This window comes from Maniola hyperantus, chromosome 1, assembly GCF_902806685.2.
Source record: "Maniola hyperantus chromosome 1, iAphHyp1.2, whole genome shotgun sequence".
Taxonomy (NCBI): domain Eukaryota; kingdom Metazoa; phylum Arthropoda; class Insecta; order Lepidoptera; family Nymphalidae; genus Maniola; species Maniola hyperantus.
Genome location: NC_048536.1, coordinates 3,905,826 through 3,923,556, shown reverse-complemented (window position 1 = coordinate 3,923,556; position 17,731 = coordinate 3,905,826). Strand labels below are relative to the sequence as shown.

The 17,731-nt window shown below is 41.9% G+C and overlaps 3 protein-coding genes across 3 annotated transcripts in view; all 3 read left to right on the top strand.

Annotated features, from left to right (window-relative positions):
* The window catches only part of LOC117982248 (homeobox protein aristaless-like), a 107,151-nt gene extending 103,894 nt beyond the window's left edge, over positions 1-3,257 (top strand). The window contains exons 4-5 of the mRNA XM_034968573.2: positions 774-967; positions 1,528-3,257. Coding sequence (XP_034824464.1) covers positions 774-967; positions 1,528-1,849 — 516 coding nt within the window. The 3' untranslated portion in view covers positions 1,850-3,257. The remainder of the gene's footprint in view (positions 1-773; positions 968-1,527) is intronic.
* A 2,442-nt stretch (positions 3,258-5,699) lies between these two features.
* On the top strand, positions 5,700-8,602 carry LOC138402321 (uncharacterized). The gene is made up of 2 exons (XM_069498563.1): positions 5,700-7,741; positions 7,839-8,602. The coding sequence occupies exon 1, from the start codon at positions 5,774-5,776 to the stop codon at positions 7,595-7,597; it is 1,824 nt and encodes a 607-aa protein (XP_069354664.1). The 5' UTR covers positions 5,700-5,773; the 3' UTR covers positions 7,598-7,741; positions 7,839-8,602.
* On the top strand, positions 7,882-9,007 carry LOC138402526 (uncharacterized). Its single transcript, XM_069499484.1, has 2 exons — positions 7,882-8,898; positions 8,954-9,007. The coding sequence occupies exons 1-2, from the start codon at positions 7,882-7,884 to the stop codon at positions 9,005-9,007; spliced, it is 1,071 nt and encodes a 356-aa protein (XP_069355585.1).
* Positions 9,008-17,731: the final 8,724 nt, after the last annotated feature.

Below are 17,731 nucleotides of genomic sequence, written 5' to 3'. Positions count from 1 at the left end.
ACTCATGTTAAAATATTGCCAAATTTAGTTTAATTACGCAATCAATATGATAAATGCGAAGATTTGTGTGCGTTACTCAATCAAATCGAACGCGTCGTCGTTTTCATTGGGCAATTTTTTTATGACAACCAAGGTTAACCCGGTTAGGATTAAATAACCACCAATAAAAAGCACAGTGGTTTTCTCAAGTTATTTCGTACCTACTTGAAAGGTAACAAACCCCGACTTGTGCAACCCATTTGCTTTCATTGTCGATTTAACTTTAACTGTAACATGTAAGGGGCATGAGCTTATTAAAAACTGCCATACCCGTTCCAGGTTAGCCCGCTACCATCTTAGACTGCATCGTCACTTACCACCAGGTGAGATTGCAGTCAAGGGCTAACCTGTATCTGAATAAAAAAATAAAAAAAATATGCAACAGTATTTTCGAAAGCTGATAAATTTTGAAGGGTTATCCATACTAATATTATAAATGCGAAAGTGTGTCTGCCTGTCTGTCTGTCTGCTAGCTTTTCACGGCCCAACATTTTAACCGATTTTGATGAAATTTCATACAGAGTTAGCTTACATCCCAGGGAAGGACATAGGACATACTTTTTATCCCGCAAAATTAAAGAGTTCCCAGGGGATTTTAAAAAACCCAAATCCGCGCGGACGAAGTCGCGGGCATCATCTAGTTTACATAATAAATGTTTTAGTAAGTAGTAGATAATATGCCGATATCAATATAGCTAAGCAACATCCAACCTCAAAATACCTAATCTTTTCAGGTATGGTTCCAAAACCGTCGCGCAAAATGGCGTAAGCAGGAGAAGGTGGGCCCGCAGGCTCACCCCTACAACCCTTACCTGGGAGGGGCTGGAACTCCCCCAGCGTCCGTCGTCGCGTCTATGCCGAACCCCTTCACACAACTCGGCTTTGGCTTCAGAAAGCCGTTTGACGCAAACGCTTTGGCTTCGTTCAGGTAATGTGTAACTACCCTATAGATTCAAAAAATCGTACCTTATCCATCGGGCTCACTTGGTGACGTGACCCGAGAATTAAGTATATACCTACGACCTTATGAGTATGACAGCGACTTGTATCTACTTATTATCTTGTATGACAGAGAAAAACTTGCGTTTATTTAATTTTAGACCGAAGCGTTGTGCGAGCTAAATTGCACTTTATTGCGTCGTAGCAAGGGTCACTATTTATTTAAACTCTTTGCGGAGTGAGCTTTCATATAAGGTTAATAATATACCTACCTAGGTCCTAGTGGTCCACGTAGTGCTTTTATCTTTCAAATCAAATTTAAATTAATATTATTAAAATTAGGATACGATGGCATCGCCCGAACTCTAACTCTAATCAGAATAATTATTCTTCCAGAGAGTTCTATACAATAATAATTAATTAAATGTTTTGATGAATTTCTATAAGTATAACACTACTTTTGAATCAAGTATCTAATTATTCATTTTAAAATGCCTTACGAATTAAATTAAATTAAACTAAGAGTAACACAAAATTCTTATTCAACAGATACGGCAATTCACCGGTTCTGAGCACCCAATATCTCGGAGCTCCACTCTCGAGACCACCTCTATTCACAACCCCAATATATTCCACGACACCCCCCTTCCACTCCCTCCTAGCTGGTCTCGCGGCACCCCCTCGACAGTCCCCTGACCCCCCTTCAGTCTCTCCTCCAATATCCCCAGGAAGTGAATCACCCCCGAGTCAGCCAGGGCCAGAGGTAGAACGACGAAGTTCTAGCATCGCAGCGTTGAGACTAGCGGCAAGAGAACATGAAATACGGCTAGAAATGTTGAGGCAAAGACACCATACGGACTTAATTAGTTGAGCTTTGCCCGGGGTGATAGCTTGGGCTAAGGTTTTAATACAGTGAGTGAAGATTTTACGAGTTCGGGATGACGAACAGCATTTTAGATTATGCTAAATTCATAATATTATTATCTTTACAAGCAAATAGAAACGATTTCTAAACGATTTATGCAAAAAGCGTTTATCTAATAAAGGTTATCTTGATTCAAAAGAGGATTTATTTATTTCAAGGCACCGTTTACATGGTTGGTATACACTCGACCAAGTTGATATTAGGTACTACTATTTTGAATGTAGCATAATTTAAAAAATATTTTAATTAAATTGTTACTGGCTGTAGCGAGAATGTCGATCGAAGACCTTAGATTAAGGTGGGAATAGGTACGAAATAAATTGCGCTTTAACATGGAATTAAATTGAACTTCTTGTCATAGTAGTCATCTTAATTAAAATTGAATAAAAACTCGAATCAATAACTTAACTAATTAAGAAATTTGTAGAAGGATTAGTTTATTGAGTTAACTTTATTATGATCTATGACGTTGTTAATGTTATTTTGAAGTTAATTGAAATATAGTTTCGTGTTTTCTTAGTCAGTAGCAGTTTTAGAAAATGCTGTTCATTCACGAGAATATGTAAGGCTATGGCTTCACAAAACAATTGTATACTTTATCTACTTATATTGTACCAGATAATTAAAGTAATAGAATATAGTTATATGATCCGTCCAGTTATGACTTATTGTTATTTATTGTATTTAAGATACCTACCTATAGAGTATGTTTTTATGTCCTACTCTACTACAGAAAGAGTTCGACTATAATGTAAATAAAAATAGTTTTCATTTGTATAAAGAAAGCATGAAATTTACATCAAAGACAATAATTGTGTGGAATAAAAGAAAATCATTTAAATTTTGTAATATAGCGTTGCTACTATAAAAGCAGGTACATTTTGTTCTACAAATACTCGTACTTACATAATAATATTTATTCTAATACAGGCAACGAAATTTGAAACTGCGCCCTACCTACCTAAGTTTTTTCGTCATCTTAAATACAGTGGTCAAGTTATCATAATCATTTCAGTAAAGTAAGACATTTCAGTTTAGAACTTTATTTATTTGTAGACGAGTGTACTTGCATGGTGTAAACGCGGCATTTCCAAATAAATTAAAATATCATTATTATAGGCACTTATAGTTCTATTATATATTCTGTGCTTACAGGTTTTTATAATAAGTTTCGGACATTTATTATTAAAAATTTAATGCAAAATTTAAGATATTTACTTTGTTGATAACACCAAAGAAACACATTTCGAGAAGCTTGATACCAGAAAGTTTTTAACCTATAAATATTCCTGTACAAAAAGGGTGATTTTAAAGTAAAATCATTATGAGGGTTCCATAAAATAAAAGGTTTTTTAACGACCGTCTTTTATTTAAATGACATCTTAATCTTTCTAAGCGAAGATCCTACCTACTCACGACATCTGGTGGTAAGCGATGATGCAATCTAAGATAGTAGCAGGGGAAGGGGTATGGCAGCTTATTCTTCTTATCAGTTTCTATACGGCATCGTAGGTACCTACTAGTTACTGCTAGAACAGTAGATCGCTTGGCGGCACGGCTTTGGCGATGGGGTAGTAACTAGCCATGAACGTAGTGTCCTTAATCGAATAAAGCAGATGCTTGCTTGGTTTTTTTTATGTTTCGATACAAGTTAGCCCTTGACTGCAATCTCACCTGGTGGTAAGTGATGATGCAGACTGAAGTCTAAGATGGAACAGGGCTAACCTGGAAGGAGTATGGCAGTTTTTATTAAACCCATAAGTACGTACACCTTTGATTTCTACACGGCATCGTATCGGAACGCTAAATCGCTTGGCGGCACGGCTTTGCTGGTAGGGTGGTAACTAGACACGGCCGAAGCCTCCCACCAGACCAGACCAGAAATTAAGAAATTCCAACCCCCGGCCGGGAATCGAACCCGGGACCTCCACAGTCAGCACCAAAGCGCTTGCCACTGCGCTAGAAAGGTCGTCAAAATTCCAGTTGAATTTGGCCAGAAAACGGTATTTTTTTCATGTCTATGTTTGCTCTATTGAGCGACAGAATCTACAAAAACACACTGAAGGAAATTTGAAAGAAAATATTTCCCTCGTTAGATTGAATCATGAAACTATGAAAGAATTATTCCTATCTTTCAAGCATCGTAAAGACATAAAGACGGAGGCGGACTAGGTATACCTACTCGTCGTATTTATAAACGTTAATTATTATTAAAAATTTAAAACAATTTGCTCGATAACGACTGCGGCTCCTGTTCTTCTAATGTTATATTAAATCTTGATTCTTTAAGATTTGTTGGAAAATGGCGTTTATTTCTCAATAATCGTAAGGCTTGGTCATACTAAACGCGTAATGGCGGCGTTTTGTGGCGGTTTGATCGGACTCACAATGATTGTATGGTTTGTACAAGTTAGCGTCAGGTTAATAGAGCTATGGAGTACAGTGGGGGAGATCTCTCTATGTATGTATAGTATGCGACAAGTCGAAATGGCAATCGGGGAGGGAACGCCAAGACGCATCGCAATGGCTTTTTTTGCGTCAGAGCGAGAGCGGAACTTAGCAGCCAGCGCGCCACGCTGCATCCCGGGTTCGCCATCTGCATTAGTGTGAGTGCTACATTCGTACATAGTACACGAGCGCGTGGAACAATACCTGCGCGAGCTCGTACTTGCATCGTAAGTCAGACGCGACTATTTAACTGCCGGGAACTATACCTATATTGGTTTGGTTTAACTTTACAAATTGCAATCGCACAGTAGCGAGATTATATTATTACCACTACTATGCGATATGTCGTCGAATGATGACGAATTATGTAAATAAAGCGGGAATGGGATGCTGTAAAATGTATGGCGCTCTATGGAACGAAGCGAGCGCGGCGAGTGCTTAGTATTTCGTTCCATTGTGTCTTAGGTAGGTATACATTTTGTGTTTGTCTTATTGGCGCCCAGGGCGCTTAGTATATTAAATTCCGTTTCCGTCGCTGCCGTCGCGCGTCGTATCTATGCAAGCCTTTAACAATAATTTCTCCCGAACCGGAATCAACTTGGTAATCACGCAGCAATAAAATAAACCACGACTCCATGTTTGAATCAATCGACCAAATACTAATCGTTAGCTTAAAGCAACATTATAATTGAATTTTAGATTAATAGTCTCTTTTCAGTCTGCCCACGCGCTTCCCACGGAGGGGCCGTAATTGAATTTCTTATTGGATTACATTTTAATTAGGCGCGATTACGTTATTAATGAGTGACATCCGAGCCGGTATTGTTTCGATGTTTGATGGATAGCTCTCTGACGGGCGACGGCTATGCGAGATCTCCACGTCCGTACAAGTTCGACGTTTTAAACGTATTGCGAGACCTCCTACTTCAGTGCTGAAGATGAGTTTCGTGCTGTTTAATTAGAGCTTCTAGCGATTGAGCAATCGCTTCTTTTTGGCAAATGATTTTTTTTAAATTTTATAGTGAGATAAGCTTGCGCTAGACGACAATCAAGCTTACATTATATAAAGCACGTGGCACCCGGCGTGGCAGAACTGGCTAATGGTCTGGGTCTCAGCGGCCCACGAACATTCGCCAGCTCGGCTATACGAGGCATCCTTCATGCAACCGGGCGGGTCGGCGGGGTTGCGGATTGCCGGTGTCCCCCAGGACCCTGGACAAGAAGGACTGCTACGGTACCACTCCCAACACCGGAGCAGAATCCAGCAACCCTCTTTCCGTGTTCCACCCATCCCCCTCCTAACCAAACAACCTTCCATCAAATTCCTGTACACAACCCTAAACTCCCGCACACTCCACACTCACTCTAAACACACAGAGACACACATAAACACTATACAACTAACACACCTTTTCTAAAAAAATGGCGGACTCGATAAAACATAATAGTCTCCTGGTGGGTAGCGGCTCAGAGCCCAAATCCCACCCTGGCACCCAGGCGTCGTCCACGGACGGCACCCAGGGCCCAGGCTGCCCCACCGTATCAGGAGGGGGCAACGACCCGCACCTTAAACCAACGACCTCAGCAAACCCCATATTGGACATGTCCGCCCTAGCCGCAGCGATCCCGGCACCTGCCAGCGCAAGTGCATGGACGCTTGTGGCTCCAAAAAAGAAGAAAAAGGGAAAAAGGACAGACCGACGGACGAGACAACAAATGGACACACACAAGGACGGACAGACGGACACAGGAAATAACCGACCGACTGACACTAGGAAGGTCGAAGGCGGGAAGCGGAAAGAACCCGACTGCCCAACCGCGGGTGCCGGCGACTCGGCCGGGGGAAGCAAGGGAAGAAACGAAGGGCGGCCCCCGCTAAGTGGAGGACGTCCTCTCGTGGACACCCGCGCAACCCCTAGCTATTTCGCCGGCGGACATGCGAGCGGGCAGGTATCGGCCTCTGACCGCAACCCACATGCCTCGGGAGAGTCGAGCACCACCACCGGCGGGGCTGGGCAAACCGTGGTCATGGACAGGGGGAACGATGGCGGTCACACTGACCCCAAAGGGAACCCAACCCGGACGCGGGGCGCAACGGGCCCCGACGGTTCCAACACCGCTCGACCCCCAACGACAACAACGACAACAACAACAACAACAACAACCAAACCAGACAGAGACAACATGCAGGAAGCCCCCCACCCACCTAACAAGCGGGCTCACCCCCGCTTTAGGAAGAGGAACAGGGGAACGACACAACCAGACACACAGAACAACCCCGGACCGTCGTCAAGTCAACCTAACAACAAAAGGAACAGACTTGACGACACAATATCACCCAGGGGGGAATATAAACGTCCACGAACAGACCACAGACCACACCGAGACGCGAAGGACAACTACGCGAAAGCCGTCCAATCGCACTTGAGTGTGGCTGTGACAACTACCCCTAGAACTGACCTAACCCAAGCTGAGGCGAACACCATACAGGGTCTGATACAGAAGGCGATTTTCGCGGCCTGTATCGAACCCTTGGCGCCAGGCCAAACCCGATACGCCCCGGCGTTTGAAGGTAAAGCCTTCCTCAGCGAGGGTGTTCTAAAAATGTGGTGCCACGACGACCAAGCGCTTAACTGGCTCAAGAACGTGGTACCAAATTTGACATCACCCAAGAGCGGAACAAAACTCACTGTGATACAACAGACCGAAATACCAATTAGGGTAAGGTCGGGGCTATACGTCCCGGGCTACGACGGGGAGATAGGCCAACTACATCAAGTCCTATCTCACCAAAACCCGTGGTACAAGGTGTCACAGTGGGTTTTGTTCAGCTACTCACGAACAACTAGCAGCCCTCCTGGGGTGTTCCTAATATTAGGAATCCCCAACGAGGAGCTACCAACGATCCTGGAGCGCGGCAGGAAGGTCGCCTACTCCACGGGCACTATCTACATCAGGTTCTTCACGGATGAAGGACTAAGTGATGTACCGCCCGGGCATAACTTAGAGCCTGAAAACCGAGAGGAGCCTGATGTGGGTGGTGACATGGATGTGGATGAACTAACCAGTCAGCTCCCTGCAACACCTGAGCCCTCCGTGAGCACAGTCCTCGACAGAATCGAGGAAATGCTAGCGGACCCCCGGACGAACCTTATACGACCCCGGGAGAAAAAGGCGACACAAGACGCTCCAGAGGAAACTGCCCCTGCCGAACAACCCCCGGCACAGAGGGCGACGGAGAAATGAAAATTATCCAAACCAACCTCCAGCACAAACACCTTGCCACGGCCACGTTACGTAGGCAGCTGGAGGTTGAAGACGAGACCATCGCCCTGATCCAGGAGCCGTGGGTCAGGGGAAAAACTATATGTGGTTTCGGAAGCTGTCATGGTAAGATCTTTTCACACAGCACCGACGAACCACCAAGAACATGCATCTACACTCCACGCTGTATTACAGCGTTACTACTAACACAATACTGTTCCAGAGATCTGACAGCAGTCAAAATAAATAACGGAATACAACAAGGCATGGGGCGACCACCAAGACCGGTGGTTCTAGCATCAATATACATGCCCATCGAAGACCAAATACCACCAAAAGAACTGGTGGAACTTGTAATACACTGTGAGGATAACGACATCGATTTAATTATCTCTGTCGATAGCAACGCGCATCACAACCTATGGGGATGCAAAGTCAACAACAAACGTGGTGAGCAATTTGTGAACTATATACTAACCACTAACCTAACAATTATTAACATAGGCACCGAACCGACCTTCGTGACGAGTAGGTACCAAACCATAATTGATATAACCTTAGCGTCAACCAGAGCCGCAGATCAGGTAAAAAACTGGCGAGTCAGTGACGAGCCTTCACTATCTGACCACAGGCGGATATGCTACGAGCTAGATCTCATGATAACTCCACACGTACCAAGGAGAAACCCAAGAAAAACCGACAGATTAAAATACAAAAGCCTGCTGACACATCAGATAGGCGTAAATAAACCACAAGACATCGATGATATCGCCAACATCGAAGAAAACGTAAATAAACTAACGAAATATATTAAGACAAGCTATGAACAAGCTTGTCCCCTAAAGAAAAACAACATAAAGCAACCATCGAAAAACAACTGGTGGGGTCCTGATCTGGAAAGAATGAGGAAAAAACTCAGACATCTTTTCAACAGAGCCAAAAACACCAAGCAAGAACAAGATTGGGACAACTATAAGGAAGCCCAATACCAATACAATAAATGCGTCAGGGAAAAGGAAAAAGCTTCCTGGCATAAGTTCTGCACAAGCATAGAATCAAACGATACTGCTGCTCGCATACGCAAGATTCTAGCAAACGACAACACCCGCACACTCGGCTCACTGAGGAAAGCGGACGGAACATACACCAAGGACGACAAAGAGATAAGCGAAACGCTCATCGAAACACACTTCCCTGGCTGTAGAATAGTAGATTCAACAAACTGGGGAAGCACCCTTGGTCACCATCCAATAGAAGAGGATTGGGACTTTGCCAACAACATAGTCACGCGAGATAGAATCAGCTGGGCTATTGACACCTTCCACCCTTTCAAAACAGGAGGGACCGACACCATTTTCCCAGCACTTTTACAATGGGGAAAACTTCAACTGACACCATGGCTGGAAATAATATACAAGGCCTGCATAGCATACAAATACATACCAATGGCCTGGAGAGAAGTGAAAGTGGTCTTCCTACCAAAACCTGGAAGGAGTGACTACACATTGCCGAAGTCTTTCAGACCAATCAGCCTTACATCTTTCCTACTAAAAACGCTCGAAAGACTTGTCGACAGGTCCCTCAGGGACAGAACCTTAAAACATCTACCTTTACACTCACACCAACACGCTTACAGTACGGGCAAATCAACAGAAACCGCACTCCATTCTGTTGTTACCAAAATCGAACATGACCTCGAAAACAAATTATCGACACTAGGCGTGTTCATAGACATTGAAGGAGCCTTTGATAAAACAACTTTCGATAGCATAGACAAAGCCTTGGGAAGATACAAGGCGTCAAAAACCATACGCAGCTGGATAAGAGCTTTACTAGAACAGAGAATCATACAACTAGACATCAACGGAGTCACAAAAGGCATAGTGGCGAGAGGCTGTCCTCAAGGAGGTGTCCTGTCACCAATACTATGGAACCTTGTAGTTGACGACCTGATAACCAAACTAAATAAAAGTGGGTTCTATACCATTGGTTATGCAGATGATCTCACCATCCTAATCAGTGGCAAGCTAGAAAACACATTATACGAAGTCATGCAACGAGCTTTGCGCTTAATAGAAAGATGGTGCAATGAAAACGAACTTACAGTAAATCCGAAGAAAACAGAGATGATACTGTTTACCAACAAAAGGAAAATTGAACTAACCAAACCACCAACTTTGTTTAACACAAGCCTTGAACTGTCCGCAGAGGTAAAATATCTCGGTGTGACACTGGACAGCAAACTCAGCTGGAAAAGGCATACAGAAGATAAAACCAAAAAATCACTAGCAATACTAAACCAATGCAAACGCATGCTAGGGAAAAAATGGGGGCTAAAACCAAAGATAATGAAATGGTTATACCTATCGGTAGTAAGATGTTCACTAACATATGCTGCACTTGTATGGTGGCCAAGAACTCTCCTTACTACCGCCCAGCAAGAATTACAGAAATTTCAACGACAAGCATGCCTCGCCATTACCGGCTGCATGAGCACCACACCAACAGCAGCGTTAGAAGTCATATTGGGCATTCCGCCCCTACACATACACATCAAAGAAGAAGCAACACTCGCAGCCCTGAGACTGAAAACCTCAGGGCATTGGAAAGAACAAAACACAATGCACACTAAAATTCTAGGGCAAAGCATAAACAAAGAACCACGTTTGCAGTGGAAATGCGACAGAACCGAAAAACAACACATACTAGACAAAAACTACAAGATAAACTCAGAGAAGAACTTAGATCCGAAGCCAGCACAAGACACAATAGAAGTGTACACCGACGGATCCAAAACGAAAACGGGCACAGGAGCTGGAGCCTACTGCCAAGAACTAAACATGAGAATAAGTCACGCACTCGGTAAGGACAACTCTGTCTTCCAAGCAGAGTGTGTGGGCATTATGACCGCGGCTATAGCCGTGGCCAATCGACAGGTAACAAACTTTAAAATTAACATTAACTCTGATAGCCAAGCTGCTCTTAAAGCCTTGGCTAGATTCTCGACGACCTCACAACTCATACAAGACTGCCACAAGACTCTGGAAACACTCGCCATGTCAAACGACATCACCCTAAGGTGGGTCAAAGGACACGATGGAGACCAGGGAAACGAGGCGGCCGACGCACTAGCACGAAAGGCTACGACATTGAAGGTGATCGGGCCAGAACCTATTGTTCCCATACCCTTCAGTGAGTATAAAACCTGGTTGCATGAACTAACACAAAAAGAGCATTCCCAACTATGGGCGAACACAACAGACTGCAGGCAAGCCAAAGAGGCTTTCCCCAACATAGACAAACGGCAAACTAACAAACTACTCCGCCTGGACAGAGGTAAACTTAGGAAGGTGGTGGGACTCATAACAGGGCATAGCCCACTAAACAAACACCTTTTCGTTATAGGTGTCACCGACAGTCCTTTGTGCAGGGCATGCATGGAGGTCGACGAAACACCGACGCACGTGGTCCTAGAGTGCACGGGCGTAGCAGAACAACGCGAACGCCATTTGGGTTCCCCGACCTCATTCCATGAAGCCCTCGGCAACCTGGGCGGTCTACTCGGCTTCTGGAGTGAGCTTGGATGGCTGGAGTGAAGACTTCAGCGGGGAGGGGCAATGCACGCACAACAGACGGAAACGTTTAAGTGCGGAAACCAGCCCAGAGCGAAGAAGAAGAAGAAGAAGAAGCCTTTAACAATAATTTCTCCCGAACCGGAATCAACTTGGTAATCACGCAGCAATAAAATAAACCACGACTCCATGTTTGAATCAATCGACCAAATACTAATCGTTAGCTTAAAGCAACATTATAATTGAATTTTAGATTAATAGTCTCTTTTCAGTCTGCCCACGCGCTTCCCACGGAGGGGCCGTAATTGAATTTCTTATTGGATTACATTTTAATTAGGCGCGATTACGTTATTAATGAGTGACATCCGAGCCGGTATTGTTTCGATGTTTGATGGATAGCTCTCTGACGGGCGACGGCTATGCGAGATCTCCACGTCCGTACAAGTTCGACGTTTTAAACGTATTGCGAGACCTCCTACTTCAGTGCTGAAGATGAGTTTCGTGCTGTTTAATTAGAGCTTCTAGCGATTGAGCAATCGCTTCTTTTTGGCAAATGATTTTTTTTAAATTTTATAGTGAGATAAGCTTGCGCTAGACGACAATCAAGCTTACATTATATAAAGCAATAATGATATCTAGGTAACCTTTTTTGTTTTAATGAAAATATTACAATATAAAACTTAAAGCTAGCTAATTACTATACAAATCATGCCCGCTTGGAATGGTGCCAAGAATACTGGCTGCATTTCCGCGCGCGCTTGTCTGTTGGGTCTATTCCTTTGTTGTCTTGAAGGTATTTAGGTTAGGTAGGTAGTGGTACATGGCAGGAAACAGACGCAGGAAAGGCATTCCACACCTTAGCAGTTCGTATCAGAAACGTTGAGCAAAAACGTTTCGTAATATTCGTAATACAACTTTTAATAGCTTAAGCTTCCATTGCAATGCTCGGGGGCGGGCGGCTTTGGGGCGTCGGAATGGAAGCATTTGAGTGTTCCTTATCAAGATCAATCTTTACTCTTTAGACGCTATGGGCTATGCGTGTTAGAGAGGCTAGATGCTCAGGCGACAGTAACTAATGTAGGTGCAACTAATGTCGTTTGCATTTCGTCTAAATAGAATGAGGTTTTAGTTCATATAGAGTTCAAGAGTTTCCACGGGTTTATTTTATATATATAAAAATGAATCGCTGAATGCTGCTGATCGCAAATATCGAGAACAGCTGAACCGATTTCGCTAATTCTTTTTTTATAATATTCCTTGAAGTACCTACGAGGATGGTTCTTACGGAGAGAAAAATTTAAAAAATTTGAATCGAATGTTAGGCGGTACGAAGTTCGCCGGGGCAGCTAGTTTAAAAATAGAAATCCACTTGGAGAAGGCGTACGTATCACCTAGTACCTACCTATAACGACATATCGAGAGGGTAATCAGAGAAGGAACACCCCACACACTCGCACAGCCCACGCGTTAACCCGTTCGGGCGAGTGCGGATGTCGTGTGGGTGTGCGAGACGTCCCCCAGCCTCACACCCTGATTGCCATATCAACCTGTCGCGGACTACACTTTATGAAGCTTGCTCGTCGAACATGTAGCTTGATGGCCACAGTCATTGTTTCGATGCTTGATGGATGCTCCTTGAGAAGTGAGCCGCCATATTTTTCAACTGCCGACATGTAATAACATGGTGATTAATGTTTAATGTCGGAAATCGAAATTGGATTAGGTACGTTCGTTTAGTTGTTTTTTTTACCATTTAAGTACTTATTGTGATGCGTTCATTGAAAGTTAATAACCTGTCTTGCAGCTTCTTTAATTTTTTGTTGGACTATTAAGTAGTGAAGGAAAACATCGAGAGGAAACCAACATGCCTGAGAGAGTGTATCCAATCAGAGTTCTCCATAATTTCCTCAAAGGTATGTGAAGTCAATCCGCACTTGGCCAGCGCGGTAGACTATGGCCAAACCCGAAGTCCGAGAGGAGACCCGAGCTCAGTAGTGAGCTGGTGATGGGTTCATGATCATGATGATATTGCTCTTATGCTCTAGAGTCTAGGTAGGTGATATACGGATAAAGCTTGATCTTCATGAAACTGAACGGTGAAACTAAGTACCCTTATAAAACATTACATTATAATTCAATGATATAAAATACTAGTAGGGTGCGTGGACCACTGAAGTGGTCCGCGAGCATGCAGCGTTGATTGTGAAAAAAAGGTGTGTAGAAAATGTGGACTTTATTCGCCATACATTATCTATGGAAAAATAAATTCCGCCATCTTGAATTTTTTTTCTATTCATCGAGTAAACCTTTAGATCCTGATCATCTTTTGCGAAGATACTACTCTTCCATCTTTTATACTCTCCGAGATAGACACCGACGAAGTTTGTATGGCGGTCATCTTTTTTTCGCCATTTTGAAATTTTTTTCAGCTCATTGGCAATTGGATGGCGTTTCGAATGACATTTGCTCGAGCACCCTCCACCTATCTTCAATACCTTAAGCGTGCTCTTCACCCGTTTCTGAAATCCTCAATCATCAGCTCTCTCCTTATTTTTGCCCCGAATTAATTTTTGTCTTCTATAGGAAACCATCAGTAAAAAAAAAAAATTCATACAAATATGTTCAGGAGAGGTGATCAATGAGTGAGTGAGTCAGTCAGTGAATCAGCACGAACAGCTATATAATATATATTAATTTTTGTAATAATTATTTACAGATAATGAAAAACAAATACCTACTTAATTAGAATAGTTAATTTAATTGTACTTAATCGAATTTTTATCCATACCGATATATTTTTGTAATTTATTTACAGACTTGGATGGATGGACGTGGATTTAGGTTTTTAAAAATCCTGTGGGAACTCTTAAATTTTCAGGGATAAAAAGTAGCCTATGTCCTTCCCCGGGTTGCAAGCTACCTCTGTATCAAATTTCGTCAAAATCGGTTGAACGGTTAAGCCGTGAAAAGCTAGCAGACAGACAGACACACTTTCGCATTTATAATATTAGTATGGAAGTATGGATAATGAAAAACAAATACTTAATTAGAATAGTTAATTTAATTGTACTTAATCGAATTTTTATCCTTACCGAGTTACCAGGTCATTTCCACACGCCCGCCTCCCGACTGGGTCTGGTCGATTGGTCTCAATTATAAGCGAAAGCGGTTTTATAAAGCTGATCGTAATGATCTGTATGAAGGTAGTAGTTACTACTCACTAGACGGGTCACTGTGAACAAAAAAAATTGCGTTTGCGATGCGTTGCGATGCGTTGCGTTGCGTTGCGCTGTGTTGCCTTGCGATACAATGCGTTGCGTTGTGTTCCGATGCGATGCGTTGTGATACGACGCGTTGCGATGCGATGCGATGCGATTCGATGCGATGCGATACGTTGCGTTGTGTTGCGTCACAATGCGTTGCGTTGCATTGCGTTTGGACCAAATTGGTTAATTCTCTATTGTATTTATTATCTCCACCTCTAACATATAATCTTCCAACCTATATTTTAACCCCTCTAAACTCTAGGAGCTATAGGTATAACAAAGTTTATTTTTGTATAACTGGATTTATGGGTTCGGTAAATTAAAATTGGGAATCCCCCAAAATTTCTACAGTTTTTTGTCCTGCCCGAAATTTTTATTCGGAATTTTCGCCTTGATGCCTACTAAGTAAACCGATTCCAATTGAAAATAATATAGGATACCTCTCACATCTGTGACTTTTCTAATAGTACCTACCCAACTAACATCGATTATTAAAAAAAATCATTAAAATATATCCACCATAGAATAAGGACAGTTTATTAAAGCACGCACAACATCAACGTCTTTTCTTATTTGGGCCTCCAACATCACAACGCTACCAACTTTTAACCTACACCATCTCTCATTTTATTTATAGGGCGTTCCTTCGCCAAATCTAATTATGGTTTCTAAAAAACTGAGCTCCAGCGCAACATTTTTGTATGTTTTATGAAGTTATATTGCCTCTAGTTTCGTGTGAAGCCTTGGCTGCGGCATTAATTAATCAATTTGGGGATGTAATAAAAACTCGTTTTAATTTTCAACGAGCCTCTATCTTTAATTAACAACTTTAACAAGGTAGTCTTTAAAAATAATAATTATAAAGTCACGTACTATTACGGACGCAACTTTAATATACAAAATGGTTAAGCATAATATTTTCTTTTCTTCGTTCAGCCAGCTTCTTAGCACGAAAGTACCTACCTACCTATTATCACACGCTGCAAATTGCAATAAGTGTAAGTTATTGATGTTGAATAACCCATGCTTGAAACTAACATCTCTATTTTCTACATCATCTAAATGGAGCTATGGCGCTAGGTATTATTTACCTGTAAGTACTTTCCTACTTACTTAAAATACACTTTATTTAACTCCAGTAGATAGATGAGATTTTTAAGGCAAAACGTCTAAGCAAGCATAATAGGTGTGAAGTAATTTTGCCAAACAACTGTGTTAACTTTGCATAAATTGGCCAAAATTGTATGGAGATGCTATTCTTAGGGTTCCGTACCCGAAGGATGCCAACGGGACCCTATTAATAAGCTTCCGCTGCCCGTACTCTGTCCGTCCGTCTGTCGGTCAGCAAGCTGGATCTCGTGAACCGTAATAGGTAGAGTTGTCACAGAAATGCGTGTATTTCTATTGTATTGAAAGAAAGAAAGAAAAAACTTTTATTTTTGAAAGCTGTGCTTTTGCCGCTACGCAACAGAAAATAGTTTTTTTAAAAGGCCACCATGAAAAAAATGTGTTCTTTTTTGTACTAGTGGACGGATACGGCACGGTGCGGTGCGGTGCAGTACGCTGCGGTGCGGTGCGCTGCGGTGCAGTGCGCTGCGTTGCGGTGTGCATTTCCTTGACGTGTGCTACAAAGGTGCTACAAGATCTACCTACCTGCCAAATTTCATGATTCTAGGTCAACGGAAAGTACCCTGTAGGTTTCTTGACGGAGTTCTGGACAGACGGACAGACAGACAACGAAGTGATCCTATACGGGTTCCTTTTTTCGTTTAATACCTTAAAAATAATTAGGAGAGTTACGGTAGCTTATAGACATATAATTATGTAGGTAGGTATATACTAGACCTCCACAGCTTTATAATTGGGTTACCTTTTAAGACCAGAAGTTCTCGAACAACAAGTCCTTAAGGCGGATATCGTTGTAATTAAACAAACATGGTCCGGCCGGTCCCGCCAGCCCCGCCCACCGCTAATCTACTTGAATATAATTAATCGATACTCGCTCTAAGACGAAATATCGATTAAGCTCCGATTCCCGCCCGATTAATGGTAGTAATAATCGTGTCGATGAGCTCCGATGAAGGTATAAAGAGCTCGTGTGACTGACTGCTTGATTCTATACTAGCAGGTGCTTGCAACTTTCTTTACGTGAAAGGTTACAAAATAAGTAATTAAAACATCGCAAAGAAGAAATTAATTTGACGCTCCCTTCTACGTTTTAAAGTTCCGTGCCCGTAGGGTGCCATCGGGACGATGCATGCTATTACCACAGTTTTCGTAAAACTGTGCTATTTGACACTAAAGAGCACACTCTGACTTTACAGACTTGAAACAGAATTAAAACGAGACACAGCTATATTTTTCACATAGGTTATGTGTGTCTCGTTTTAACTCAGTCTTAAGTCTAGGGAAAGTCTCCGCTGTCTGTCCGTCGACAGACATGTCAGCGGGCTGTTTCTGATAGGTAGAGTTGAAATTTTCAGGTTGTGATATTTATATTGCTGCTATAACAACAAATAATAAAAAAATGGCAAATTAAGAAAAAATAAATAAATAAATAATGGCAAATTATAAAAAACTAAGAAAGATCTTTAGTATAAGTACATACGGAACCCTTTGCGTGGGAGTCCGACTCGCACTTGATCGATTTTTTAATTATACCTCGTAAAAGTTTCATCATTATTATAATAACATTTTTAACTTTCATCCATTAGCTCATAACAAAGTGACCTATACCTATTTAGACAGTTAGGTCTCTTACGCAGACCACCGTTTTTTGTTTGAGCCGTATCGGCGAACGGTTAACTATATAAACAGTGAAAGGTTGTTTCTAATTAAAATTAAATGGGAATAGGTTAGTTGATAAAGTCATTTCTGGTTACAACGAAACAATTCATTTTATTTTTACCTCCTGTAACAAATCCGTGACTATTGATGGAAATAACCAATCGAAACGCTCAATTTTAGAATACTGACGTTTAATGCTAGATGTTCCGTACAAAATAATTTAGAAGATACGTACCTAAGTATGTAATGTACCTACTTAATTCTTTAATAATTATTAGTGTAGGTATGCACTATGCAGGAATCAAAAATGTATTCCGTATTAGTTAAAGTACTCGTAAAAACTCTAACCATATAATAATTCAATTAATTTCAAGTAATTTATTCAAAATATATGAATATAATATAGGTATATAATATATATGAATAAATATAATATATTAATAAATAATGTACGAAACTACAACTTAAGAACTCTAACTAAGTATATTATT